Below are 27,916 nucleotides of genomic sequence, written 5' to 3' on the forward strand. Positions count from 1 at the left end.
GACAAGTTTGTTGGCTTCCTTCTAATTGCACTAATTGGAGGGTTGTGGGAGCCCTCCGGGCCCCGGGCCGGCAGGGAACGTAGATGGCGGATACACGGAGGGGTCTGCACACGCATCCCCCAGCAATAAACACGCAATAAACACGCCATCATTGCATTTTATATTAGCCATTAAGCCTGACACAGGCCTGGGGATTGCACAGAGGAAAAGGAGCGCGGGCGGATGGAGGTCAGGAGGACGATGTTGGAGGAGGACGATGAACCTGGACAAGGATGACCACTGACAGCACAATGAATTATTGATAAAGACGATTATCGTGGAAATGGAAACAAATGGATACTTTGTCCATCTAGTGCACTTCTCTCTGCATTGCCGCACTCCAATCAACAGGGGTGTGTGTGTGGGGGATGGGGGGAGGAAGAGATACAAGTCACTCTGTTGGGTTATCATTGTGGTCTCTAGTTCCGTTGGGACAAGAGGTGCTGGAGAATCACCAAAACGGGACCATCTGTCCTGGGAACAACGGTCTACACTGATCAAACCTCAACCACTTTTATCCCTTCTCTGTGTTGCCTAAAATAAAAGAGCTTTGGCCTCACAGACACTTTGGGGTGAACTCCACCCAAAACGTTGGGGTAAGGTCAGTTCCCCTGTCTATACTGCTGCTGGGGAGAGGTTCCACTTTCTGTTTTAGTGACACCAGAGAACGTCCTGGAATAAAGACCACTCACTGCTGCTCTATCTCCTTGTGCAGGGGACTGGTCTGGTCTCCGCCCTCTCCTGTAGTTTTCTGTAGTGGGTGGAGCCTGCTGGGCCCCTCCCACAGCTCTGTGCTCTCTCCTTGTGCAGGGGGACTGGTCTTGTCTCCGCCCTCTCCTGTAGTTTTCTGTAGTGGGTGGACCCTGCTGGGCCCCTCCCACAGCTCTGTGCTCTCTCCTTGTGCAGGGGGACTGGTCTTGTCTCCGCCCTCTCCTGTAGTTTTCTGTAGTGGGTGGAGCCTGCTGGGCCCCTCCCACAGCTCTGTGCTCTCTTCTTGTGCAGGGGGACTGGTCTGGTCTCCGCCCTCTCCTGTAGTTTTCTGTAGTGGGTGGACCCTGCTGGGCTCCTCCCACAGCTCTGTGCTCTCTCCTTGTGCAGGGTGACTGGTTTTGTCTGTCCACTCATGTGGGGTTTTTGTAGTGGGTGGAGCCTGCTGGGCCCCTCCCACAGCTCTGTGCTCTCTCCTTGTGCAGGGGGACTGGTCTTGTCTCCGCCCTCTCCTGTAGTTTTCTGTAGTGGGTGGAGCCTGCTGGGCCCCTCCCACAGCTCTGTGCTCTCTTCTTGTGCAGGGGGACTGGTCTGGTCTCCGCCCTCTCCTGTAGTTTTCTGTAGTGGGTGGACCCTGCTGGGCTCCTCCCACAGCTCTGTGCTCTCTCCTTGTGCAGGCTGACTGGTTTTGTCTGCCCACTCACGTGGGGTTTTTGTAGTGGGTGGAGCCTGCTGGGCCCCTCCCACAGCTCTGTGCTCTCTCCTTGTGCAGGGCAACTGGTCTCGTCTCTGCCCTCTCCTTTAAATTTCTGTAGTGGGTGGAGCCTGCTGACCCCTCCCACAGCTCTGCGCTCTCTCCTTGTGCAGGGTGACTGGTTTTGTCTGCCCACTCCTGTAGGGTTTTTGTAGTGGGTGGACCCTGCTGGGCCCCTCCCACAGCTCTGTGCTCTCTTCTTGTGCAGGGGGACTGGTCTGGTCTCCGCCCTCTCCTGTAAATTTCTGTAGTGGGTGGAGCCTGCTGACCCCTCCCACAGCTCTGCGCTCTCTCTCCTTGTGCAGGGTGACTGGTTTTGTCTGCCCACTCCTGTAGGGTTTTTTGTAGTGGGTGGACCCTGCTGGGCTCCTCCCACAGCTCTGCTCTCAGCACAAGCTATGTACAGCACAATGATGATGTCACTGCTACTTTTACAAGGTAATATCTGGGTGTGCGGAGACATTTGGTGCACACAAAGTGGATGTATATCCTTTGTGGCTACAGAGGAATATACAGCTAGGGTCGGATCACACCATAGAAACGCAGTCTAGATGTGTTCCGGATGAGTCTCCGCATTTGTGTTTTTGACCCGTTTCGGTGTGTTTTTGATGCTCTCTGGTTCATTTTTTTCCCTCTCTTTTTCTTCAATTTATATAGGGACATGTGCGTTACAGTGTGCTTTTGGTGCGTTTTTGGTGCGTTTTACCGCATTGCAGTACAGTTCTGTGCAGGAAAAATGCAGCCATTTCTACTTTTTTTTTTCTGCAACCGGAACGCACTGGAACTGCAAGCGCTGATGTGAACGATGACCATGACAACCGTATCACCGACCGACTTTCTGTGCGTTTTGGATGCAGAAAATAAAGCAACTGAAATGCATGGAGTGTGAAGCGGCTCTAAATGAAAGTTTTTGTACCCGGAGGAGGGAAGCAGCAGACAACATCTGACCATTTCCTGGATTATATCCCCCACGCTGCACCTTCCTGCATCACCTTCCTTGACATGTTTAGCCAACATTGTTATCCCAGTAGAGAGATTCCCCTTCACTTCCTGTTCTAGAGACACATCAGGAAATGGGACAGTTTCCTCTTCGTTGTCACCATTGTCCCTAATAAAAGGTTCCCCCCCTCTTCCCGTTTATCTCAGGCTCCATGGACCATATACTTGGGAGGCTGCGGCTTCTTTATCCAGGATCCTGTACACCGGTAATGGCAGAGAGGCTTTGGTCAGGGCCGGCGGATTCATCAGATCGATCGATACAATACGAGATGGATAACAAACAACGGTAATCACACCGGAGCCAATTGCAGCAATAAGCTGAGTGTGCAGACGGCCGGTCCCTGCAGATACATCCTCAGCACATGACGTATGAGGAAAATATATCAGGCCTGTATTATTCATGAGGGATTCATGGACAGGCTGAGCCTCACTCGGCAATAACAGGGGCCGAGCCACAGCAATTATTCACCAAAAATGCAAGCCGGTAATGACCCGATGTTCCAGAATCATCCTGCCTACAAAATTTGATCAAAATTCCCTAGAGAGGTGCATTGAGATTTCAGGAGCGCAATCAGTAAGAAGCGCACTCATGTGTGAGGCCTCGGTATATATACAGCCGTGTGATACATGGGCAGAAAAGAGGAAAACATAATAGAACGCCAATGGTCAACTCTTCTCAAAATGCTTAGTTCCTGGCTCTTAGGATGAATGTCTTGGCAGTCAATGACCTGGAACATCTATGGAAATGTCTGACTTTACTAGATGCATGCTTGTTCCAGGAGGCCAGAGGCAGCCAACCACGTAGGTCATCCACTCCCCCTGTCATCTATACTCTGGTCTCTCACTATTTGCCTCCTGGTAGCTGCCAAAAGAGAACCTGTGAATTCACCGGTGACTAGAAGGACAGAACTATCGTCTGTTATGTATCACAGCAGCAGAAGTATGTTTATGAGGTGGAGATAATCATCCAGTTCCCAGGAACCTCCGGGCCTGACAGTATGAAGTCACTTTCTGCTTTCATCACCCTAGGACCATTCTCTATCACTGACAAATGTTCCTCAGTGCTTCATGTGAAAACTTTTTTTTTTTAAGAAAAAGAGATAAGATAACCAACCAAGAGATAGGATCCTCACCCTGCAAAAATAACGAATCAGGAGATGAGGGTGCTCACCTTGAAGAGCAACCAATAAGGAGTTGATGGTCCTCACCCACCCTTCCAAGATAATCAACCAGGAGATGAGGGTCCTCACTCAGCCTAGAGAGATAACCAACCAGATGAGGGTCCTCACCAGCCTACAGAGATAACCAACCAGATGAGGGTCCTCACCCAGCTTACAGAGATAACCAACCAGATGAGGGTTCTCACCCAGCCTACAGAGATAACCAACCAGGAGATGAGGGTCCTTACTCAGCCTACAGATATAACCAACCAGGAGATGAGGGTCCTCACTCAGCCTACAGAGATAACCAACCAGATGAGGGTTCTCACCCAGTCTACAGAGCTAACCAACCAGATGAGGGTTCTAACCTAGCCTACAGAGATAACCAACCAGATGAGGGTCCTCGCCCAGCTTACAGAGATAACCAACCAGATGAGGGTTCTCACCCAGCCTACAGAGATAACCAACCAGGAGATGAGGGTCCTCACTCAGCCTACAGAGATAACCAACCAGGAGATGAGGGTTCTCACCCAGTCTACAGAGATAACCAACCAGATGAGGGTTCTCACCCAGCCTACAGAGATAACCAACCAGATGAGGGTTCTCACCCAGCCTACAGAGATAAGCAACTAGGAGATGAGGTTCAACACTCCACAGAAAAAAACAACCAGGAGATGAAGGTCCTCACCTACCCTACAGAGATAGTCAGTGAGATGAGGGTCTTCACCCACCCTACAGAGATAACCAACCAGAAGATCAGGGTCCTCACTCTACAGAAAGAACCAACCAGGAGATGAAGATCTTCACCCTACAGTGATAACCAACCAGGAGATGAGGGTCCTTACTCACCCTACAGAGATAATCAAGCAGAAGATGAAGGTCCTCACCCTACAAAGATAAATTAACCAGGAAATGAAGGTCCTCACCCACCCTATAGAGATAATGAATCAGAAAATGAAGGTCCTCACCCTACAAAGATAAATCAACCAGGAGATGCATGTCCTCACCCACCCTACAAAGATGAATCAACCAGGAGATGAAGATCCTCACCCACAAGAGATAATGAACCAGGAAATGAAGGTCCTCACCCTACAAAGATAAATCAACCAGGAGATGAAGGTCCTCGCCCACCCTACAAAGATAAATCAACCAGGAGATGAAGGTCCTCGCCCACCCTACAAAGATAAATCAACCAGGAGATGAAGATCCTCACCCACCCTTCAGAGATAATGAACCAAGAATTGAAGGTCCTCACCCACCCTACAAAGATAAATCAACCAGGAGATGAAGATCCTCACCCACAAGAGATAATGAACCAGGAAATGAAGGTCCTCACCCTACAAAGATAAATCAACCAGGAGATGAAGGTCCTCGCCCACCCTACAAAGATAAATCAACCAGGAGATGAAGGTCCTCACCTACCCTACACAGATAATGATCCAGGAAATGAAGGTCCTCACCCACCCTACACAGATAATGAACCAGGAAATGAAGGTCCTCACCCTACAGAGATAATCAACCAGGAGAAAAAAGGTGCTCACCATGTGGATGTAACCAACCAGGGAATGAAGGTTCTCACCCTAAACAGATATCCAACCAGGAGATGAAGGTGCATATCCTGCAGGCATGACCAGAGGGCTACTTGCTGCCAGGGGCACCTCTGGGATCCAGCACCACAAATCTCACAACACATCCTTCACAGCTTTTAATGAGCAGATGGTGTCTGGGCAATGTGTCCCACCATGACCATCACCTGAGCAAGAACATTCTTGAGACTAAGAGATGAGGATTATGGAGGGAACAAGGACTGCCCCTCTTGCCCCCAAGGCCTGCAACTCTACAGCCATACAAGGTCACTCAGAATGTATATATTTTTATATATAAAAAAATAAAAATAAGAGGTGAAGAATGATCCCCTACTATGTGCTCAGTGAGCTGATTTGTTAAGTAAACGTTGCAATCCAGTCCCCGGTCCTTCTGGGTGAAGGAGTCGGATTCAAGTCATTCCAACCAATGCCGACCTCCATATAGGCTGGACAAGAACCTTCATAATGAGGGGACCCCCCTCCCCTGAATATTTTCCTTTCCTGTCCCCCTCCCAGTTTATGACTTCACCCAGCACAGACTAATCTCTCTGGATGTTCCTCACCCACTCACACCGGGCTGTGCCAGGAAAACACCGAGAGCTCATCAACATCTACAAGAGGAACCGCCAACCTTCCAGGCAGGAGGTGACAGTACACGGCGGTGTGTACATCATGCTGTACGGGTCTAATTACGATTATGTATTTCTCTATATACTGTCTGTGTAATACATCAGAAGTTACTTGGCACAGAGCACTGCGTGGTGTCACTGTGCCGGGATTGTCAGTGCTCAATAATATTTTCCTACTGAAGTACAGAGAATATACCAGAGTATGAAGAATATACAGAGGAACAGAGAATACAGAGAGGAACAGAGAATACAGAGTGGAACAGAGAATACAGCGAGGAACAGAGAATACAGAGAGGAACAGAGAATACACAGAGGAACAGAGAATATACAGAGGAACAGAGAATACACAGAGGAACAGAGAATACAGAGAGGAACAGAGAATACAGAGAGGAACAGAGAATACACAGAGGAACAGAGAATATACCAGAGTATGAAGAATATACAGAGGAACAGAGAATACAGAGAGGAACAGAGAATACAGAGAGGAACAGAGAATACAGAGAGGAACAGAGAATACAGAGAGGAACAGAGAATACACAGAGGAACAGAGAATACAGAGAGGAACAGAGAATACAGAGAGGAACAGAGAATACACAGAGGAACAGAGAATATACCAGAGTATGAAGAATATACAGAGGAACAGAGAATACAGAGAGGAACAGAGAATACAGAGAGGAACAGAGAATACAGAGAGGAACAGAGAATACAGAGAGGAACAGAGAATACACAGAGGAACAGAGAATATACCAGAGTATGAAGAATATACAGAGGAACAGAGAATACACAGAGGAACAGAGAATACACAGAGGAACAGAGAATACACAGAGGAACAGAGAATACACAGAGGAACAGAGAATATACAGAGGAACAGAGAATACACAGAGGAACAGAGAATATACCAGAGTATGAAGACTATACAGAGGAACAGAGACTATACAGAGGAACAGAGAATATACAGAGGAACAGAGAATACAGAGAGGAACAGAGAATACAGAGAGGAACAGAGAATACAGAGAGGAACAGAGAATACACAGAGGAACAGAGAATATACAGAGGAACAGAGAATACACAGAGGAACAGAGAATATACCAGAGTATGAAGACTATACAGAGGAACAGAGACTATACAGAGGAACAGAGAAGACACAGAGGAACAGAGAATACAGAGAGGAACAGAGAATACAGAGAGGAACAGAGAATACAGAGAGGAACAGAGAATACAGAGAGGAACAGAGAATACACAGAGGAACAGAGAATATACAGAGGAACAGAGAATATACAGAGGAACAGAGAATATACCAGAGTATGAAGACTATACAGAGGAACAGAGAATATACAGAGGAACAGAGAATATACCAAATTAAGAAGAATATAGCGGGGTATAGAGAATATATTGGGGTACACAGAACAGACCATGGTACAGAGAATATATTGGGGTACATAAAACAGACCAGGGTACAGAGAATATATTGGGGTACAGAGAACAGACCAGGGTACAGAGCATATATTGGGGTACACAGAACAGAGCAGGGTACAGAGCATATATTGGGGTACACAGAACAGACCAGGGTGCAGAGAATATATTGGGGTACACAGAACAGACCAGGGTGCAGAGAATATATTGGGGTACACAGAACAGACCAGGGTACAGAGAATATATTGGGGTACACAGAACAGACCAGGGTACAGAGAATATATTGGGGTACACAGAACAGACCAGGGTACAGAGAATATATTGGGGTACACAGAACAGACCAGGGTACAGAGCATATATTGGGGTACACAGAACAGAGCAGGGTACAGAGCATATATAGGGGTACACAGAACAGACCAGGGTACAGAGCATATATTGGGGTACACAGAACAGACCAGGGTACAGAGCATATATTGGGGTACACAGAACAGACCAGGGTACAGAGCATATATTGGGGTACACAGAACAGACCAGGGTACAGAGCATATATTGGGGTACACAGAACAGACCAGGGTACAGAGCATATATTGGGGTACACAGAACAGACCAGGGTACAGAGCATATATTGGGGTACACAGAACAGACCAGGGTGCAGAGAATATATTGGGGTACACAGAACAGACCAGGGTGCAGAGAATATATTGGGGTACACAGAACAGACCAGGGTACAGAGAATATATTGGGGTACACAGAACAGACCAGGGTACAGAGAATATATTGGGGTACACAGAACAGACCAGGGTGCAGAGCATATATTGGGGTACACAGAACAGACCAGGGTACAGAGAATATATTGGGGTACACAGAACAGACCAGGGTACAGAGCATATATTGGGGTACACAGAACAGACCAGGGTACAGAGAGTATATTGGGGTACACAGAACAGACCAGGGTACAGAGAATATATTGGGGTACACAGAACAGACCAGGGTACAGAGAATATATTGGGGTACACAGAACAGACCAGGGTACAGAGAATATATTGACACTTTTACAGAGAGAATGCTATTTATAAAGATATATACACACTGTACACAAGGAGGGGTATACCTGCTGCATCAATATACCAGAGAACTACAAGTCCCAACAGTCCCAATCATCCATAAAGTCTATGAAGCCCAGGACAGGGATGACATGGTTGGTCTCTGGTTCCCTATTGGCCCCTGGAATGGTCATGCCGCACAGAGCTGAGAATTTCAATGGAAAGGTCATTTCAGTTATTAATAAATAAGAAAAGTTACCATAATCCAGATACAGTGACGGGGGGGGGGGGGTATCAGACATCCCTGGAAGTCATGTGATCACACTGGCAGCCATACACAGACTTGGCATCGGTGGTGGGGGCCGGAGCGGCTCTAGAGACACGTTTCCATATAAATCATCTCCAGAATAAACTCTCCGTGTGGAAAGGTTTACACAGAGTATAAAATGGAATTATAAGGATCTATTGGGGTGCCCCCTCCCTGTACATGATATTGGGGGGGCAGACATCATGCACTGAGCAATCCACCAGATTCATAAAGGGGCACTCTAGACAGAACCAGGAGTAATCTAACACTGGCCACATACTTTGCTACTATAGATCGCCGTTTGTGGAAGCCAACAAAACGTTTCCCAATTGTCGCCCAGGAGAAGGATGGGTTGTCTCTGCGCTGCCCATTATGAGGGGATCCCTGACAGATTACCCCCCAAGAAAGGCGGGAACGGAGCCCGAGGGCCCCCAGCATCTCCCTCCTGGGTGGGCTGACCCTTTATATAAGTCTGATATCTCTCATGGAACAGATGTGTGACGTAGGGCAGCTCGCTGGCAGATGGATCGCCCGTCCCTGACCCAGCGCACAGATGGCGGGCAGTGCAGGCGCGGCGGTGGATGAGCGGACACTAATATATTATTATATAAAGCTCCACAGAACAGGATTAGGGGGAAGGCAGGAGGTGAGGGGGAGACCGGCTCCGCTCTGCAAATCTGAAATGACTAACAGAATTCCCAGCTGTGCCGGCACACACAGACGTCAGAGGATTAGGGAAGCGTCGGTGAGCGCCCGCTATGTGCCGGAGTTCCACCTCCACCCTCACCAATGGCACCGACTATGGCCAGTTCAAGACTGAATCGCCAACTTCAAGCTCTTCTGTGTGCAGGAAATGTGTGCTGTTAGTGTGGAATCTGTCTGCAGATAATAGGTGGGTGCTGGGGGGATCCTTTCCTTCTAGCTCCTTTGTGGCCTGGAACACCAGGCTGGTACAGCTGAGTGGAAAGATGGCGCTGGCTGGACTGTAGGATTATCGCGCTGGTATTACTCTCCTGATGATGTTGTGACTCGGTTCCCGGGCACGCAGATTCTATACCCCCGAGGATCTCCACGATCTCTCCGGCTTGTAGCGGAATGTAACAAAAATAGGAATGAAAGCGCCAAACCGCTGCTAAGAGCTTCACATACAACTTTATTCTGATAAAAGTCAAAAAGTACAGTTCAAAAAAATACCCAACGCGTTTCGTCCAAGAGTACCCCTTTCAGCAGGGTTTTCCCTCTGTGACAAGCACATAGACAGAGGTACTAGGGGTACCCCCACAGAAAGTTTGGTAAGGGACCATGCAGCACAATCAAAATTTGGCTTTATTAGAAAAAAAGTCACAATGTAACAAAGAACACTAAAAAGTTTTACAGTGCTGTGTTACATCGTGATTTTTTTGTAACAAAGCCAAATTTTGATTATGCTGCATGGTCCCTTACCAAACTGTCTTTGGGGGTACCCCTAGTACCTCTTCTCTTTCTATGTTGTTCTTAACCCCTTTGTACTGGAGCCTCCCGGCCCTTTAAGAGTTTCAGGGCAGGGCAGGGTTTTAGGGTCATGTGACCGCTGTGATTCACCGTCATGGCGGTCACGTGATCGAAAAAGGTCCCGATCGCAAGGGGAGATCGGGACTTTTCCGTGAGTCACGGAAATATGTGGTGGGAGCATGCAGGGCACATGCTCTCAGCACATATGTGTTTTCTAATGGTACGCAAATATGCAGCCGCTATGCGTCAAGGACCAGACACTGAGAGGCCGCATATTTGCATGCGCTCTGCGTTTAGGGGTTACGTTCCAGTGACCACACCAGTGGTGTATTTAGGATTTGTGCTCCCCAAAGTAACACAAAAATCGGCGCCCCCCCGCAGAGAAAGCCTGCCATTGACCAACAAAACCCTTGACTCCCACCCAAAAGAGAGCCTTCCACTACTACTGCCCCCCATACACCAGCCACCATCCCCCGTGGTGAGAGAGAGAGAAAGATACTCACCTTCACAGCTCCAGACATCCCAGGAACAAGAGTCGGGCTGTGCATACACCATCATGAAATCCGCAGCCTCTCTGGGAACCCACCAGGTCCCCATGCCACTTGTGTCCCTTCTTCTATCCCTTCTTCCAAGGGGCAGTGCTGCCCCCCATAAAAAATGCTGCCCTAGGCAAATGCCTTGTGGTAAATACACCCTTGGACCATACCCAGTAATAATTAATTTTCTTGGGGTGGAGTCAGCAATCATTTGGTGGCCCCTATATGCAGGATCGTATATTTGACAAATGAATTTCCTACGGAGGCCATAGAGGCCCATGGCGTAGCTGTATTTTAGAGCTGGTAGGATGTGAATTACAGGCACTGGTCGCCCAATAAGCTGCGGACAAGCCCTGTGGTGGTAATTCACACTGGAACTACCTGATGAAGGGGGCGCTCTTGGACACCTGAAACGCGTTGGTTACTTTTTGGACTGCATCCCTGGCTTTTACCAGAATAAAGTTGTATCTGGACTTCTTAGTGGTGGTGCGGCGCATCATTTTACATTTTTGGCCCTTATTGTAGGCAGGGGCCCCAAGTATAATTTCGTTCACCATTTTCCACTGTAAGAATCTTCTAAGAAAGCTTGTTGTTTGAATCATTAGTTGGGTCAAATAGACGTTGATTTTCAACCACAGTGACAAGAAAATTCAGAGGAGCAGGATGGAACATTTTTTTCTAACAAAATAATTTGTAACAGTTTATATGGTTTTCGTTGAGTAGATTTAATTCATTCCAAAATCGAACGTTAAAAGCAAACTTTCCAGCGACATTCAAATATTCTGAGAATTTTCATACAAATTTTCCTAAGACTTTTCCTAAGAATTCTTGCTTGAAATCCTAATAGTGCAGCTTAAGACCAGAGGAATCTTTATACTGGTCAGCCAGCCGCTGTCTTGCACATGCTATGCACATTTTACACTCACAGACCAGTAGGGTGTAGACTCCTGAGCCTTCCCTGAAAGTTTTGTTTGGGGGGGGGCATGGTCTTTTTGGTCAGCTTTTCCTCCACCTGTGGGAAGCCCCAACCTAGTACTTCAGTAGACCTTGACTTGGTAGGTCTCTTGAAGAATGGGGCTCTCCTGGTCTTGTACATGGACAACTTCTTGATTGCACTTTTTTGGACCATGCACACAGTAGGGTGTAGGTTCTTGAGCCTGCCCTCAATGTCTAGCAGGAGGACACATGGCCTACTGGTCTAGTTTTCTTCCACCCAAAGGGAGACCCAACCTAGTACTTCAGTAGACTTAGCTTTTCTCTTGAACAATGGGGTTCTCCAGGTCTTGGACAACCAATAACTTATTTATAGCACTTTTTCGGAGTAGGCAAACTTTACTCTCACAGATCAGTAGGGCGAAGGCTTTTAAGCCTTCTCTCAAAGTCTAGGGGGAAAACACACTGCCTATTGGTCAGGTTCTCTCCCACCCACAGCTAGTACTTCCAGCAGACCATGCCTTTGCAGGTCTCCAGAACAATGGGGTTCTCATAGTCTTGCACATGGACAACAAATAACTTATTTATTGCACTTTTTGGAAATCTGCATACTTTCCTCTCACAGACAAGTAGGATACAGGCTCTTGGCCTTTTGCTCAGGTTCTCTCCCACCCACAGAGAGCCCCAACCTAGTATTTCAGTAGCCTTTGACTTGGCAGATCTTTCGAAGAATGGGGTTCTCATAGTCTTGTACATGGACAACAAAATGTATTTATCACACTTTTACAGGCTATGTGCACACTTTACTCTCACAGACCAGTAGGGTGTAGGCTCTTGAGCCTTCTCTCAAAGTCTAAGGGGAGGGCACATGGCCTTTTAGTCAGGATCTTCTCCGCCCATGTGGAGCTCCAACTTAGCACTTCAGTAGACCTTGCCTTGGTAGGTCTCCGGAAGAATGGGGTTCTCCAAGTTTCAGCTGGGTGGACCTAGAGTACTCTGCCACTGTCCGGAGTCTTGCACCCCAAGGGGTTCAGGGTTAGGGCCCTTTTCCTTTGAAGGAGGACCAGGTGTTACATTGTTACACTCTGTTATTTTTGAAGAGCTTTACGTTTGAATTGCACGTGGTGTTTAGTTTTGTTGTGTGTGTGCGACAAGTATATGTGCCCCCTCAGCACCGCCATCACTAGGCATGGTACACAGGTAAGACAGCTTAGCTGGGCCAAGGGTCTTATGTCTGCCCATTGAGAAGGGGGCAGGGCAGGCAGATTTTATACTGTGGCTGGGCTAAAAATGAACAACAGTGGCAACCATTATGTTTCTAAGTCTAGATTTGTCTGAAATGTCACTCAATGTGGGGCTGTGACACGATATATGAGCACTGGGCAGAGGACCTGAGGAGAGGACCAGGATTGTAACAATGCAATTTAAAGGAGAAGGTTAGAGAAAGCAGGAATATTGGTGATGGATCCTCCTGTAAACACTCTGCACTGCTCAACAGGCACATCATGACTGGGAAATAAGACTGGACTTACGTCTGTGTCGGGGCCCTTGTCCGCCCCGGGGCAGGTGAACGTGACAAATTCATGGCAGCGTTTGTGCACCACAAAACAGCAAACTGCAAAGAGAACAAAAAAAGGAGAAGATGGAGATTGTTAATCACTGCAGACAGAAATATTCTGACACACAAAAACAATTGCAGACAGAAATGTGTTCAATAACCAGCAAGCAAAATTTACAAACAATAAAGTGTATATGAAAAAAAATCCATTGTGGACTGAGACAATGACATAATAATTTGTGTATGAGCCCCCAGATGTGACACCAAAACTCAGGTGGTGAGAGGTCAGGGGGGTAAGTGAGAGGTCGGGGGGGGTAAGTGAGAGGTCGGGGGGGATAAGTGAGAGGTCGGGGGGGGTAAGTGAGAGGTCGGGGGGGGTAAGTGAGAGGTCGGGGGGGTAAGTGAGAGGTCGGGGGGGTAAGTGAGAGGTCGGGGGGTAAGTGAGAGGTCGGGGGGGTAAGTGAGAGGTCGGGGGGGGTAAGTGAGAGGTCGGGGGGGATAAGTGAGAGGTCAGGGGGAGTGAGAGGTTGGCAGGGGATAAGTGAGAGGTCGGGGGGGATAAGTGAGAGGTCGGGGGTTAAGTGGGAGGTCGGGGGTTAAGTGGGAGGTCGGGGGGTAAGTGGGAGGTCAGGGGGTAAGTGGGAGGTCGGGGGGGTAAGTGAGAGGTCGGGGGGTAAGTGAGAGGTCGGGGGGGTAAGTGAGAGGTCAGGGGGTTAGTGAAAGGTCAGGGGGGTAAGTGAAAGGTCAGGGGGGTAAGTGAGAGGTCAGGGGGGTTAGTAAAAGGTCAGAGGGGATAAGTGAAAGGTCGGGGGGATAAGTGAAAGGTCAGGGGGGATAAGTGAGAGGTCAGGGGGGATAAGTGAGAGGTCAGGGGGGATAAGTGAGAGGTCAGGGGGGGATAAGTGAGAGGTCAGGGGGGGATAAGTGAGAGGTCAGGGGGGGGATAAGTGAGAGGTCAGGGGGGGATAAGTGAGAGGTCAGGGGGGGATAAGTGAGAGGTCAGGGGGGGATAAGTGAGAGGTCGGGGGGATAAGTGAAAGGTCAGGGGGGTTAGTGAAAGGTCAGGGGGTAGTGAAAGGTCAGGGGGATAAGTGAAAGGTCGGGGGGGGTAAGTGAAATGTCGGGGGGGGGGGTAATTGAAAGGTCAGAGGGGATAAATGAGAGGTCAGGGGGGATAAGTGAGAGGTCAGGGGGGGATAAGTGAGAGGTCGGGGGTTAAGTGGGAGGTCGGGGGTTAAGTGGGAGGTCGGGGGTTAAGTGGGAGGTCGGGGGGTAAGTGGGAGGTCGGGGGGGTAAGTGAGAGGTCGGGGGGTAAGTGAGAGGTCGGGGGGGTAAGTGAGAGGTCAGGGGGTTAGTGAAAGGTCAGGGGGGTAAGTGAAAGGTCAGGGGGGTAAGTGAGAGGTCAGGGGGGTTAGTAAAAGGTCAGAGGGGATAAGTGAAAGGTCGGGGGGATAAGTGAAAGGTCGGGGGGGTAAGTGAAATGTCGGGGGGGGGGGTAAATGAAAGGTCAGGGGGGATAAGTGAGAGGTCAGGGGGGATAAGTGAGAGGTCAGGGGGGATAAGTGAGAGGTCAGGGGGGGATAAGTGAGAGGTCAGGGGGGGGATAAGTGAGAGGTCAGGGGGGGGATAAGTGAGAGGTCAGGGGGGGATAAGTGAGAGGTCAGGGGGGGATAAGTGAGAGGTCAGGGGGGGATAAGTGAGAGGTCAGGGGGGGATAAGTGAGAGGTCGGGGGGATAAGTGAAAGGTCAGGGGGGTTAGTGAAAGGTCAGGGGGTAGTGAAAGGTCAGGGGGATAAGTGAAAGGTCGGGGGGGGTAAGTGAAATGTCGGGGGGGGGGTAATTGAAAGGTCAGAGGGGATAAATGAGAGGTCAGGGGGGATAAGTGAGAGGTCAGGGGGGGATAAGTGAGAGGTCAGGGGGGGATAAGTGAGAGGTCAGGGGGGGGATAAGTGAGAGGTCAGGGGGGGGATAAGTGAGAGGTCAGGGGGGGGATAAGTGAGAGGTCAGGGGGGGATAAGTGAGAGGTCAGGGGGGGATAAGTGAGAGGTCAGGGGGGATAAGTGAGAGGTCAGGGGGGGGATAAGTGAGAGGTCAGGGGGGATAAGTGAGAGGTCAGGGGGGGATAAGTGAGAGGTCAGGGGGGGATAAGTGAGAGGTCAGGGGGGATAAGTGAGAGGTCAGGGGGGGGATAAGTGAGAGGTCAGGGGGGGATAAGTGAGAGGTCAGGGGGGGATAAGTGAGAGGTCAGGGGGGGATAAGTGAGAGGTCGGGGGGGGATAAGTGAGAGGTCGGGGGGATAAGTGAAAGGTCAGGGGGGTTAGTGAAAGGTCAGGGGGTAGTGAAAGGTCAGGGGGGTAAGTGAAAGGTCGGGGGGTAAGTGAAAGGTCGGGGGGGGTAAGTGAAAGGTCGGGGGGGTAATTGAAAGGTCAGAGGGGATAAATGAAAGGTCAGGGGGGATAAGTGAAAGGTCGGGGGGGGGATAAGTGAGATGTCGGAGGACATAAGTGAAATGTCAGGGGGGATAAGTGAAAGGTCGGGGGGGTAAGTGAAAGGTCGGGGGGGTAATTGAAAGGTCGGGGGGGTAATTGAAAGGTCGGGGGGATAAGTGAGAGGTCAGGAGGGGATAAGTGAGAGGTCAGGAAGGGATAAGTGAGAGGTCAGGGGGGGATAAGTGAGAGGTCAGGGGGGGATAAGTGAGAGGTCGGGGGGGATAAGTGAGAGGTCGGGGGGGATAAGTGAGAGGTCAGGAAGGGATAAGTGAGAGGTCAGGAAGGGATAAGTGAGAGGTCAGGGGGGGATAAGTGAGAGGTCAGGGGGGGATAAGTGAGAGGTCAGGGGGGGGATAAGTGAGAGGTCAGGGGGGGATAAGTGAGAGGTCAGGAAGGGATAAGTGAGAGGTCAGGGGGGGATAAGTGAGAGGTCAGGAAGGGATAAGTGAGAGGTCGGGGGGGATAAGTGAGAGGTCGGGGGGGATAAGTGAGAGGTCGGGGGGGATAAGTGAGAGGTCAGGAAGGGATAAGTGAGAGGTCAGGGGGGGATAAGTGAGAGGTCAGGAAGGGATAAGTGAGAGGTCAGGGGGGGATAAGTGAGAGGTCGGGGGGGATAAGTGAGAGGTCGGGGGGGATAAGTGAGAGGTCAGGAGGGGATAAGTGAGAGGTCAGGAGGGGATAAGTGAGAGGTCAGGGGGGGGATAAGTGAGAGGTCAGGGGGGGATAAGTGAGAGGTCAGGGGGGGATAAGTGAGAGGTCGGGGGGGATAAGTGAGAGGTCAGGGGGGGATAAGTGAGAGGTCGGGGGGGGATAAGTGAGAGGTCGGGGGGGATAAGTGAGAGGTCGGGGGGGATAAATGAGAGGTCAAGGGGGGGATAAGTGAGAGGTAAGGGGGGGATAAGTGAGAGGTCAAGGGGGATAAGTGAGAGGTCAGGGGGGATAAGTGAGAGGTCAGGGGGGATAAATGAGAGGTCAGGGGGGTAGTGAGAGGTCAGGGGGGTAAGTGAAAGGTCAGGGGGGTTAGTGAAAGGTCAGGGGGGTTAGTGAGAGGTCAGTTGGGTAAGTGAAAGGTCGGGGGGGTAATTGAAAGGTCGGGGGGGGTAATTGAAAGGTCAGGGGGGGTAATTGAAAGGTCAGGGGGGTAAGTGAAAGGTCAGGGGGGTAAGTGAGAGGTCAGAGGGGATAAGTGAAAGGTCGGGGGGATAAGTGAAAGGTCGGGGGGATAAGTGAAAGGTCGGGGGGGTAAGTGAAATGTCGGGGGGGGGTAAATGAAAGGTCAGGGGGGATAAGTGAGAGGTCAGGGGGGGTAAGTGAGAGGTCAGGGGGGATAAGTGAGAGGTCAGGGGGGGATAAGTGAGAGGTCAGGGGGGGATAAGTGAGAGGTCAGGGGGGGGATAAGTGAGAGGTCAGGGGGGGGATAAGTGAGAGGTCAGGGGGGGATAAGTGAGAGGTCAGGGGGGGATAAGTGAGAGGTCAGGGGGGGATAAGTGAGAGGTCAGGGGGGGATAAGTGAGAGGTCAGGGGGGGATAAGTGAGAGGTCAGGGGGGGATAAGTGAGAGGTCGGGGGGATAAGTGAGAGGTCGGGGGGATAAGTGAAAGGTCGGGGGGTTAGTGAAAGGTCAGGGGGTAGTGAAAGGTCAGAGGGGATAAGTGAAAGGTCAGGGGGATAAGTGAAAGGTCGGGGGGGTAAGTGAAAGGTCGGGGGGGTAAGTGAAATGTCGGGGGGGGGGGGTAATTGAAAGGTCAGAGGGGATAAATGAAAGGTCAGGGGGGATAAGTGAGAGGTCAGGGGGGATAAGTGAGAGGTCAGGGGGGGATAAGTGAGAGGTCAGGGGGGGATAAGTGAGAGGTCAGGGGGGGGATAAGTGAGAGGTCAGGGGGGGGGATAAGTGAGAGGTCAGGGGGGGGATAAGTGAGAGGTCAGGGGGGGATAAGCGAGAGGTCAGGGGGGGATAAGTGAGAGGTCAGGGGGGGATAAGTGAGAGGTCAGGGGGGATAAGTGAGAGGTCAGGGGGGATAAGTGAGAGGTCAGGGGGGGATAAGTGAGAGGTCAGGGGGGGGATAAGTGAGAGGTCAGGGGGGATAAGTGAGAGGTCAGGGGGGATAAGTGAGAGGTCAGGGGGGGATAAGTGAGAGGTCAGGGGGGGATAAGTGAGAGGTCAGGGGGGGATAAGTGAGAGGTCAGGGGGGGATAAGTGAGAGGTCAGGGGGGGATAAGTGAGAGGTCGGGGGGATAAGTGAAAGGTCAGGGGGGTTAGTGAAAGGTCAGGGGGTAGTGAAAGGTCAGGGGGGTAAGTGAAAGGTCGGGGGGGTAAGTGAAAGGTCGGGGGGGGTAAGTGAAAGGTCGGGGGGGTAATTGAAAGGTCAGAGGGGATAAATGAAAGGTCAGGGGGGATAAGTGAAAGGTCGGGGGGGGGGATAAGTGAGATGTCGGAGGACATAAGTGAAATGTCAGGGGGGATAAGTGAAAGGTCGGGGGGGTAAGTGAAAGGTCGGGGGGGTAATTGAAAGGTCGGGGGGGTAATTGAAAGGTCAGGGGGGATAAGTGAGAGGTCAGGAGGGGATAAGTGAGAGGTCAGGGGGGGATAAGTGAGAGGTCAGGGGGGGATAAGTGAGAGGTCAGGGGGGGATAAGTGAGAGGTCAGGGGGGGATAAGTGAGAGGTCAGGAAGGGATGAGTGAGAGGTCAGGGGGGGATAAGTGAGAGGTCAGGAAGGGATAAGTGAGAGGTCAGGGGGGGATAAGTGAGAGGTCGGGGGGGATAAGTGAGAGGTCGGGGGGGATAAGTGAGAGGTCAGGAGGGGATAAGTGAGAGGTCAGGGGGGGGATAAGTGAGAGGTCAGGGGGGGATAAGTGAGAGGTCAGGGGGGGATAAGTGAGAGGTCGGGGGGGATAAGTGAGAGGTCAGGGGGGGATAAGTGAGAGGTCGGGGGGGGATAAGTGAGAGGTCGGGGGGGATAAGTGAGAGGTCAAGGGGGGGATAAATGAGAGGTCAAGGGGGGGATAAGTGAGAGGTCAGGGGGGGATAAATGAGAGGTCAAGGGGGATAAGTGAGAGGTCAGGGGGGATAAGTGAGAGGTCAGGGGGGATAAATGAGGGGTCAGGGGGGTAGTGAGAGGTCAGGGGGGTAAGTGAAAGGTCAGGGGGGTTAGTGAAAGGTCAGGGGGGTTAGTGAAAGGTCAGGGGGGATAAGTGAGAGGTCAGGGGGGATAAGTGAGAGGTCAGGGGGGGATAAGTGAGAGGTCAGGGGGGGATAAGTGAGAGGTCAGGGGGGGATAAGTGAGAGGTCAGGGGGGGATAAGTGAGAGGTCAGGGGGGGATAAGTGAGAGGTCAGGAAGGGATAAGTGAGAGGTCAGGGGGGGATAAGTGAGAGGTCAGGAAGGGATAAGTGAGAGGTCAGGGGGGGATAAGTGAGAGGTCGGGGGGGATAAGTGAGAGGTCGGGGGGGATAAGTGAGAGGTCGGGAGGGGATAAGTGAGAGGTCGGGGGGGGATAAGTGAGAGGTCAGGGGGGGATAAGTGAGAGGTCAGGGGGGGATAAGTGAGAGGTCGGGGGGGATAAGTGAGAGGTCAGGGGGGGATAAGTGAGAGGTCGGGGGGGGATAAGTGAGAGGTCGGGGGGGATAAGTGAGAGGTCGGGGGGGATAAATGAGAGGTCAAGGGGGGGATAAGTGAGAGGTCAGGGGGGGATAAGTGAGAGGTCAGGAAGGGATGAGTGAGAGGTCAGGGGGGGATAAGTGAGAGGTCAGGAAGGGATAAGTGAGAGGTCAGGGGGGGATAAGTGAGAGGTCGGGGGGGATAAGTGAGAGGTCGGGGGGGATAAGTGAGAGGTCAGGAGGGGATAAGTGAGAGGTCAGGGGGGGGATAAGTGAGAGGTCAGGGGGGGATAAGTGAGAGGTCAGGGGGGGATAAGTGAGAGGTCGGGGGGGATAAGTGAGAGGTCAGGGGGGGATAAGTGAGAGGTCGGGGGGGGATAAGTGAGAGGTCGGGGGGGATAAGTGAGAGGTCAAGGGGGGGATAAATGAGAGGTCAAGGGGGGGATAAGTGAGAGGTCAGGGGGGGATAAATGAGAGGTCAAGGGGGATAAGTGAGAGGTCAGGGGGGATAAGTGAGAGGTCAGGGGGGATAAATGAGGGGTCAGGGGGGTAGTGAGAGGTCAGGGGGGTAAGTGAAAGGTCAGGGGGGTTAGTGAAAGGTCAGGGGGGTTAGTGAAAGGTCAGGGGGGATAAGTGAGAGGTCAGGGGGGATAAGTGAGAGGTCAGGGGGGGATAAGTGAGAGGTCAGGGGGGGATAAGTGAGAGGTCAGGGGGGGATAAGTGAGAGGTCAGGGGGGGATAAGTGAGAGGTCAGGGGGGGATAAGTGAGAGGTCAGGGGGGGATAAGTGAGAGGTCAGGAAGGGATAAGTGAGAGGTCAGGGGGGGATAAGTGAGAGGTCAGGAAGGGATAAGTGAGAGGTCAGGGGGGATAAGTGAGAGGTCGGGGGGGATAAGTGAGAGGTCGGGGGGGATAAGTGAGAGGTCGGGAGGGGATAAGTGAGAGGTCGGGGGGGGATAAGTGAGAGGTCAGGGGGGGATAAGTGAGAGGTCAGGGGGGGATAAGTGAGAGGTCGGGGGGGATAAGTGAGAGGTCAGGGGGGGATAAGTGAGAGGTCGGGGGGGGATAAGTGAGAGGTCGGGGGGGATAAGTGAGAGGTCGGGGGGGATAAATGAGAGGTCAAGGGGGGGATAAGTGAGAGGTAAGGGGGGGATAAATGAGAGGTAAGGGGGGGATAAATGAGAGGTCAAGGGGGATAAGTGAGAGGTCAGGGGGGATAAGTGAGAGGTCAGGGGGGATAAATGAGAGGTCAGGGGGGTAGTGAGAGGTCAGGGGGGTAAGTGAAAGGTCAGGGGGGTTAGTGAAAGGTCAGGGGGGTTAGTGAAAGGTCAGGGGGGTTAGTGAGAGGTCAGTTGGGTAAGTGAAAGGTCGGGGGGGTAATTGAAAGGTCAGGGGGGGTAATTGAAAGGTCAGGGGGGTAATTGAAAGGTCAGGGGGGGTAATTGAAAGGTCAGGGGGGGTAATTGAAAGGTCAGAGGGGGTAAGTGAAAGGTCTGGGGGGTAATTGAAAGGTCAGAGGGGATAAGTGAAAGGTCAGGGGGGGTAAGTGAGAGGTCAGAGGGAGTGAAAGGTCAGAGGGGATAAGTGAGCGGTCGGGGGGGGTAAGTGAGAGGTCGGAGGGGGTAATCTAGAATTTGGAAGGGATAATTGAGCATCGGAGGTTTGGTGGTTTAAATCGGAAGTCCAAGGGCATAAGTCAGAATTAAGAGGAGATAAGTCAGAACACAGAGGGGATTGGTCAGAACACAGAGGGGATTGGTCAGAACACAGAGGGGATTGGTCAGAACACAGAGGGGATTGGTCAGAACACAGAGGGGATTGGTCAGAACACAGAGGGGATAAGTCAGAACACAGAGGGGGTAAGTCAGAATACAGAGGGGGTAAGTCAGAACACTTTGGGGATTGGTCAGAATACAGAGGGGACAAGTCAGAATACAGAGGGGACAAGTCAGAATACAGAGGGGACAAGTCAGAAGTAAGGGGTGGTAGGTCAGAAGTTGAAGGCATTCCTATGTGTCTTCCTACCAACATCGGTGCTTTTTTCCACATCCTCAGATGCATGTACACCGGGAGCATTGTCCTGTAACATGGTAGCCAATAGCTGCATTCAGACATGTGCAGTTACTTGCACTGCAATGGAGCTCCACATTCTTGCACGCAGTATTTATGGCTGCCCTTTACATGGCGTGCAGTGATAATGCCGCTGAATCTATGAGAACTCCTTGTAATTGCTGCTCTTATTTACTAGCGGAATTTCAGTGCAGATATCTGACAGAGAAGAGGGGTAAAGAGCCGGCGCTGCTCCTGACAACCGCCGTTATTTTATACGCCCGTTTACAATGAAATTGCGCTCAGCAGAAGTTTTCTTTTATGTTCAGCTTTTCTTTCCTGATGATTTTTTTTAACCTGCTGACAGACATGCAGAGGGTTTATGGCCCGTCCCCGGCCTGACAATTTATCAGAGAAATCCTAATATGCGAATATCCGATATTAAAAATGTGTGACAGATGGCGAGGACGCGGCGTAATGAAGAGAACGCCGCGCTGTCTGTGAATCATCATCTCCTCGTAATACTCCCTGCCAAATTCTCTGCAATTAATAAAAGTGACACAGCATTGCTCTAAACGCTGCGCCCAGTGAGACTGGCAGCCGGGGACTCCGTGCCAAGCAGCGGGCGCAAGTCATCTGCTGAACACTTGGTAAGTGCGCCATTTCGGTAGGACGCAGTGGGAGAGATGTCGCCAGTCCTGGAAAATAGCAAACGACCTCACAGTGTGCAAATAACCAGCGAGAAGAGACATGCTCCATGCAAATGAGGAGACCGATTTAGCTGTAGGAAATGAGGTAGAGGAGTTGCATCGTATGAAAATTAGGAGGAAGTTGGCACCTAGCATTTCATTTCCCACCATTATTACGATCCTATAACAAATAATCTGAGGACCCCCAGAAAATCTGAGGCCCTAGATAAAGTCCAAGCCTGAACAAATGAGACATCAGGGAAACCTCAGGACGGACACGGTGACACCAGCAAGTAGGGGGAGCTGTGTCCTGAAGGTGGGAGAAGTCTATGACCAAGTTATGAAGGACAGCTCTTCATCTCCAACATAGGTGGTCTTCTCTGCTTTTTGTGAACTAGTGTGCAGGAGGTGGAAACGACCAATATAATACCCTTACACCTAAAAAAACAAAACGACTCCATCGCTTTGCCAAAGACTAATTTAAAGGAGCTTGGAGCAGCTTGTTGGCAGTCCAGACATACATTGTGAGGCTATCTCCCAGAATCCTTCATTCCACCAGTACTGCATGCAGTAGTTCCATGGCAGGACCGAGGAGGTACTTATCCCACAATGATACCAAACCTTAACACAGCTCCCCTAGTGCATCCTGTTGTGATCTCATCTCCATCATCTGCTAAAGCCCTGAAGCTCTTTTCCCTCAAAAGATGTTGACTGTAGCTGGACTCAAGTGAGGTGCTCCTCAGTACAAACCTAGGGAGGTCATGGAATTGGTGTTGGCTGCACTTTCCAAAACTATTGTAACTCAGATGACAAATTCCCAGTGTTGGTGCACTGGAAGTTTCAGGAGCTGTGGCTGTCCAGCTGTTGTGGCACTACATGTTTCAGCAGATCACAGAGGCCACTGGCTGGAAGGGTACGCTACGGCTTAACCATCAACCACTGCTGGATGACCAGGATTCAGTGAATGCAGACCGTCACCATAATGCTTTGGCTTGCGTCAGTTTGCAGCGTTCATGTACACAGAGGGACTACCCCACATACAGCTGTGACCACCGGGTCGGTGTATACCGCCTAAATCCCTGCCTGATAGAAGCAATCTAGATAATCCCCCAAAACACGGCCGAGAGGAGACAGATGGCCGTGACTGCTCGCCTCAAAGCCGAGGATTCTGGGTAACAAACAAAAAAAAGCCAACCGAGGATGAATCCAGGGAAAATGAACTCCTAATCAGATGAGTCCTGCGTCTCATGATCAGCCGACTGCCATGTTTATGGCGGATGTAACATCTGCAGGACGGGACAGCGATGGCGGGTCACTCCTCAAACGCGGGGCGCCGATTACCATTATTAGCAGCTGATGGAAGAGTATACAAACAATAAAGCAGACCTCGATCTAGAAGCCGGATAGATAGATAGATACAATGTATACAGAGATATAGAGGGATACAAAGTATACATAGATATAGAGGGATACAACGTATACATAGATATAGAGGGATACAACGTATACATAGATACAGAGGGATACAACGTATACATAGATACAGAGGGATACAACGTATACACAGATATAGAGGGATACAATGTATACATAGATATAGAGGGATACAACGTATACATAGATATAGAGGGATACAATGTATACATAGATATAGAGGGATACAATGTATACATAGATATAGAGGGATACAACGTATACATAGATACAGAGGGATACAACGTATACATAGATATAGAGGGATACAACGTATACATAGATATAGAGGGATACAATGTATACATAGATATAGAGGGATACAACGTATACATAGATATAGAGGGATACAATGTATACAGAGATATAGAGGGATACAACGTATACATAGATACAGAGGGATACAAAGTATACATAGATACAGAGGGATACAAAGTATACATAGATACAGAGGGATACAAAGTATACATAGATACAGAGGGATACAAAGTATACATAGATACAGAGGGATACAAAGTATACATAGATACAGAGGGATACAAAGTATACATAGATACAGAGGGATACAAAGTATACATAGATACAGAGGGATACAAAGTATACATAGATACAGAGGGATACAACGTATACATAGATATAGAGGGATACAACGTATACATAGATATAGAGGGATACAACGTATACATAGATATAGAGGGATACAACGTATACACAGATACAGAGGGATACAACGTATACACAGATATAGAGGGATACAACGTATACATAGATACAGAGGGATACAACGTATACATAGATATAGAGGGATACAACGTATACATAGATATAGAGGGATACAACGTATACACAGATATAGAGGGATACAACGTATACATAGATACAGAGGGATACAACGTATACATAGATACAGAGGGATACAACGTATACACAGATATAGAGGGATACAACGTATACATAGATATAGAGGGATACAACGTATACATAGATATAGAGGGATACAACGTATACATAGATATAGAGGGATACAATGTATAGATATAGGTAGATGATACTTTGTATATACAGATATAGGTTACATATCTATATATATATATATATATATATATAGATAGATATATTACCTATAACGCTGCCACCTCCCCCTCTCTGTTGGGGTCCCCCAAGGCTCTGTCCTCGGGCCCCTTCTCTTCTCCATCTACACCTCCTCCCTCAGCAAACTGATACACTCCCACGGCTTCAACTATCACCTCTACGCCGATGACATGCAAATTTACCTCTCCACCCCCCACCTCACCCCTTCAGTCTCCGCCCGTATCACCCACCTACTGAATGACATATTAGACTGGATGTCGCTCCATTTCCTCAAACTGAACCTTTCCAATACTGAGCTCCTAGTTTTCCCCCCAGCATGTGCCCCACCCCCCACCATCTCCATCACGACCAACAACGCCACCATCAGTCCCACCCCGCAAGCCAAAGTCCTAGGTGTCATTCTAGACTCTAACCTGTCCTTCCAACCCCATGCCCAATCGCTGACTACCGCATGCAGGCTCCGCCTCTGCAACATCTCCAAAATATGTTTGTTCCTAACCCCAAACACTACTAAACAACTCGTTCACTCCTTTATTATCTCACGTCTGGACTACTGCAACTCCCTCCTCACCGGCCTCCCTCATCACAGACTATCCCCGCTTCAGTCTATCCTGAACTCTGCGGCCAGACTCATCCACCTCACCAACCGCTCCGCATCTGCCACCCCCCTCTGTCATTCTCTCCACTGACCTCCACTCAGTGTCCTCCACCCCCCTCTGTCATTCCCTCCACCCCCCTCTGTCATTCTCTCCACTGACCTCCATTCAGTGTCCTCCACCCCCCTCTGTCATTCCCTCCACTGGCCTCCACTCAGTGTCCTCCACCCCCCTCTGTCATTCCCTCCACCCCCCTCTGTCATTCCCTCCACTGGCCTCCACTCAGTGTCCTCCACCCCCCTCTGTCATTCCCTCCACTGGCCTCCACTCCCCTCTGTCATTCCCTCCACTGGCCTCCATTCAGTGTCCTCCACCCCCCTCTGTCATTCCCTCCACTGGCCTCCATTCAGTGTCCTCCACCCCCCTCTGTCATTCCCTCCACTGGCCTCCATTCAGTGTCCTCCACCCCCCTCTGTCATTCCCTCCACTGGCCTCCATTCAGTGTCCTCCACCCCCCTCTGTCATTCCCTCCACTGGCCTCCATTCAGTGTCCTCCACCCCCCTCTGTCATTCCCTCCACTGGCCTCCATTCAGTGCCCTCCACCCCCCTCTGTCATTCCCTCCACTGGCTCCCGATTGCCCAAGGGATCAAATTCAACTACTAACACTGACATACAAAGCCATTCATAACACCGCCCCAAACTACCTCACCGACCTGATACCCAAATACCACCCAACCTGTAATCTTCGCTCCTCACAAGACCTCCTACTCTCTAGCTCCCCGGTCTCCACCTCCCACGCTCGACTGTAGGACTTCTCCAGAGCTTCCCCCATCCTCTGTAACTCACTTCCCCAATCCATCAGATTGTCACCTACCCTCCTCACCTTTAGGCGCACCCTGAAAACCCATCTCTTCAGGGAAGCCTACCCCACCCTCACCTAACAGCCGATCCCCTCCACTCCTCACTCCATTCCATCCCCCACAGCCATCTCCTCCTGTACCACTATCCCCTCCCTCCTAGATTGTAAGCTCGAAAGGGCAGGACCCTCCAACCCCTCGTGTATTGTTACTGTATTGTCTCATGTCTTGTCCCCCATTCTAATGTACAGCGCTGAGCAAACCCTTTGGCGCTATATAAATACTGTATAATAATAATAATATAGGTAGATATTTTGTATATACAGATATAGGTAGATACTTTGTATATATAGATATAGGTAGATACTTTGTATATATAGATATAGGTAGATACTTTGTATATATAGATATAGGTAGATACTTTGTATATATAGATATAGGTAGATACTTTGTATATATAGATATAGGTAGATACTTTGTATATATAGATATAGGTAGATACTTTGTATATATAGATATAGGTAGATACTTTGTATATATAGATATAGGTAGATACTTTGTATATATAGATATAGGTAGATACTTTGTATATATAGATATAGGCAGATACTTTGTATATATAGATATAGGCAGATACTTTGTATATATAGATATAGGCAGATACTTTGTATAGACAGATATAGGTAGATACTCTGTATATATAGATATAGGTAGATACTTTGTATATATAGATATAGGTAGATACTTTGTATATATAGATATAGGTAGATACTTTGTATATATAGATATAGGTAGATACTTTGTATATATAGATATAGGTAGATACTTTGTATAGACAGATATAGGTAGATACTTTGTATAGACAGATATAGGTAGATACTTTGTATAGACAGATATAGGTAGATACTCTGTATATATAGATATAGGTAGATACTTTGTATATATAGATATAGGTAGATACTTTGTATATATAGATATAGGTAGATGATACTCTGTATATATAGATATAGGTAGATACTTTGTATATATAGATATAGGTAGATGATACTTTGTATATATAGATATAGGTAGATACTTTGTATATATAGATATAGGTAGATACTCTGTATATATAGATATAGGTAGATGATACTCTGTATATATAGATATAGGTAGATGATACTTTGTATATATAGATATAGGTAGATACTTTGTATATATAGATATAGGTAGATGATACTTTGTATATATAGATATAGGTAGATACTTTGTATATATAGATATAGGTAGATGATACTCTGTATATATAGATATAGGTAGATACTTTGTATATATAGATATAGGTAGATGATACTTTGTATATATAGATATAGGTAGATACTCTGTATATATAGATATAGGTAGATACTCTGTATATATAGATATAGGTAGATACTCTGTATATATAGATATAGGTAGATGATACTTTGTATACATAGATATAGGTAGATACTTTGTATATATAGATATAGGTAGATACTCTGTATATATAGATATAGGTAGATGATACTTTGTATATATAGATATAGGTAGATGATACTTTGTATATATAGATACAGGTAGATACTTTGTATATATAGATATAGGTAGATACTCTGTATATATAGATATAGGTAGATGATACTTTGTATATATAGATATAGGTAGATGATACTTTGTATACATAGATATAGGTAGATACCATGTATATACAAAGTTACAAGTTGTCTGTTCCGCACTCAGCAATGTATCGGTTTCCTACAACATCTGTGCCCAGGTCCTGGAAAACATGATTCCCGCACTGGATGGAAGCCAAAGTCTGAGGATAAAATACGCATGTGAGGAGAGAGCAAATCCGGTCATCTGTCCTGATTACAATTACATTTCTAATAATGACTGACTGAGATGAAAGGCGCTGCCA

The 27,916-nt window shown here is 49.0% G+C and overlaps 1 protein-coding gene across 1 annotated transcript in view; it reads right to left on the reverse strand.

The window, feature by feature from the left end:
* The window catches only part of LOC149430628 (protein kinase C alpha type-like), a 258,220-nt gene that overhangs the window by 86,864 nt on the left and 143,440 nt on the right, over window positions 1–27,916 (reverse strand). Inside the window, exon 3 of the mRNA XM_089666175.1 lies at window positions 13,131–13,213. Coding sequence (XP_089522301.1) covers window positions 13,131–13,213 — 83 coding nt within the window. The remainder of the gene's footprint in view (window positions 1–13,130; window positions 13,214–27,916) is intronic.

The sequence above is a fragment of the Staurois parvus genome, unplaced genomic scaffold (assembly GCF_062004578.1).
Source record: "Staurois parvus isolate SC_StPar_1 unplaced genomic scaffold, SC_StPar_1.0 ptg002572l, whole genome shotgun sequence".
NCBI classification, from domain to species: domain Eukaryota; kingdom Metazoa; phylum Chordata; class Amphibia; order Anura; family Ranidae; genus Staurois; species Staurois parvus.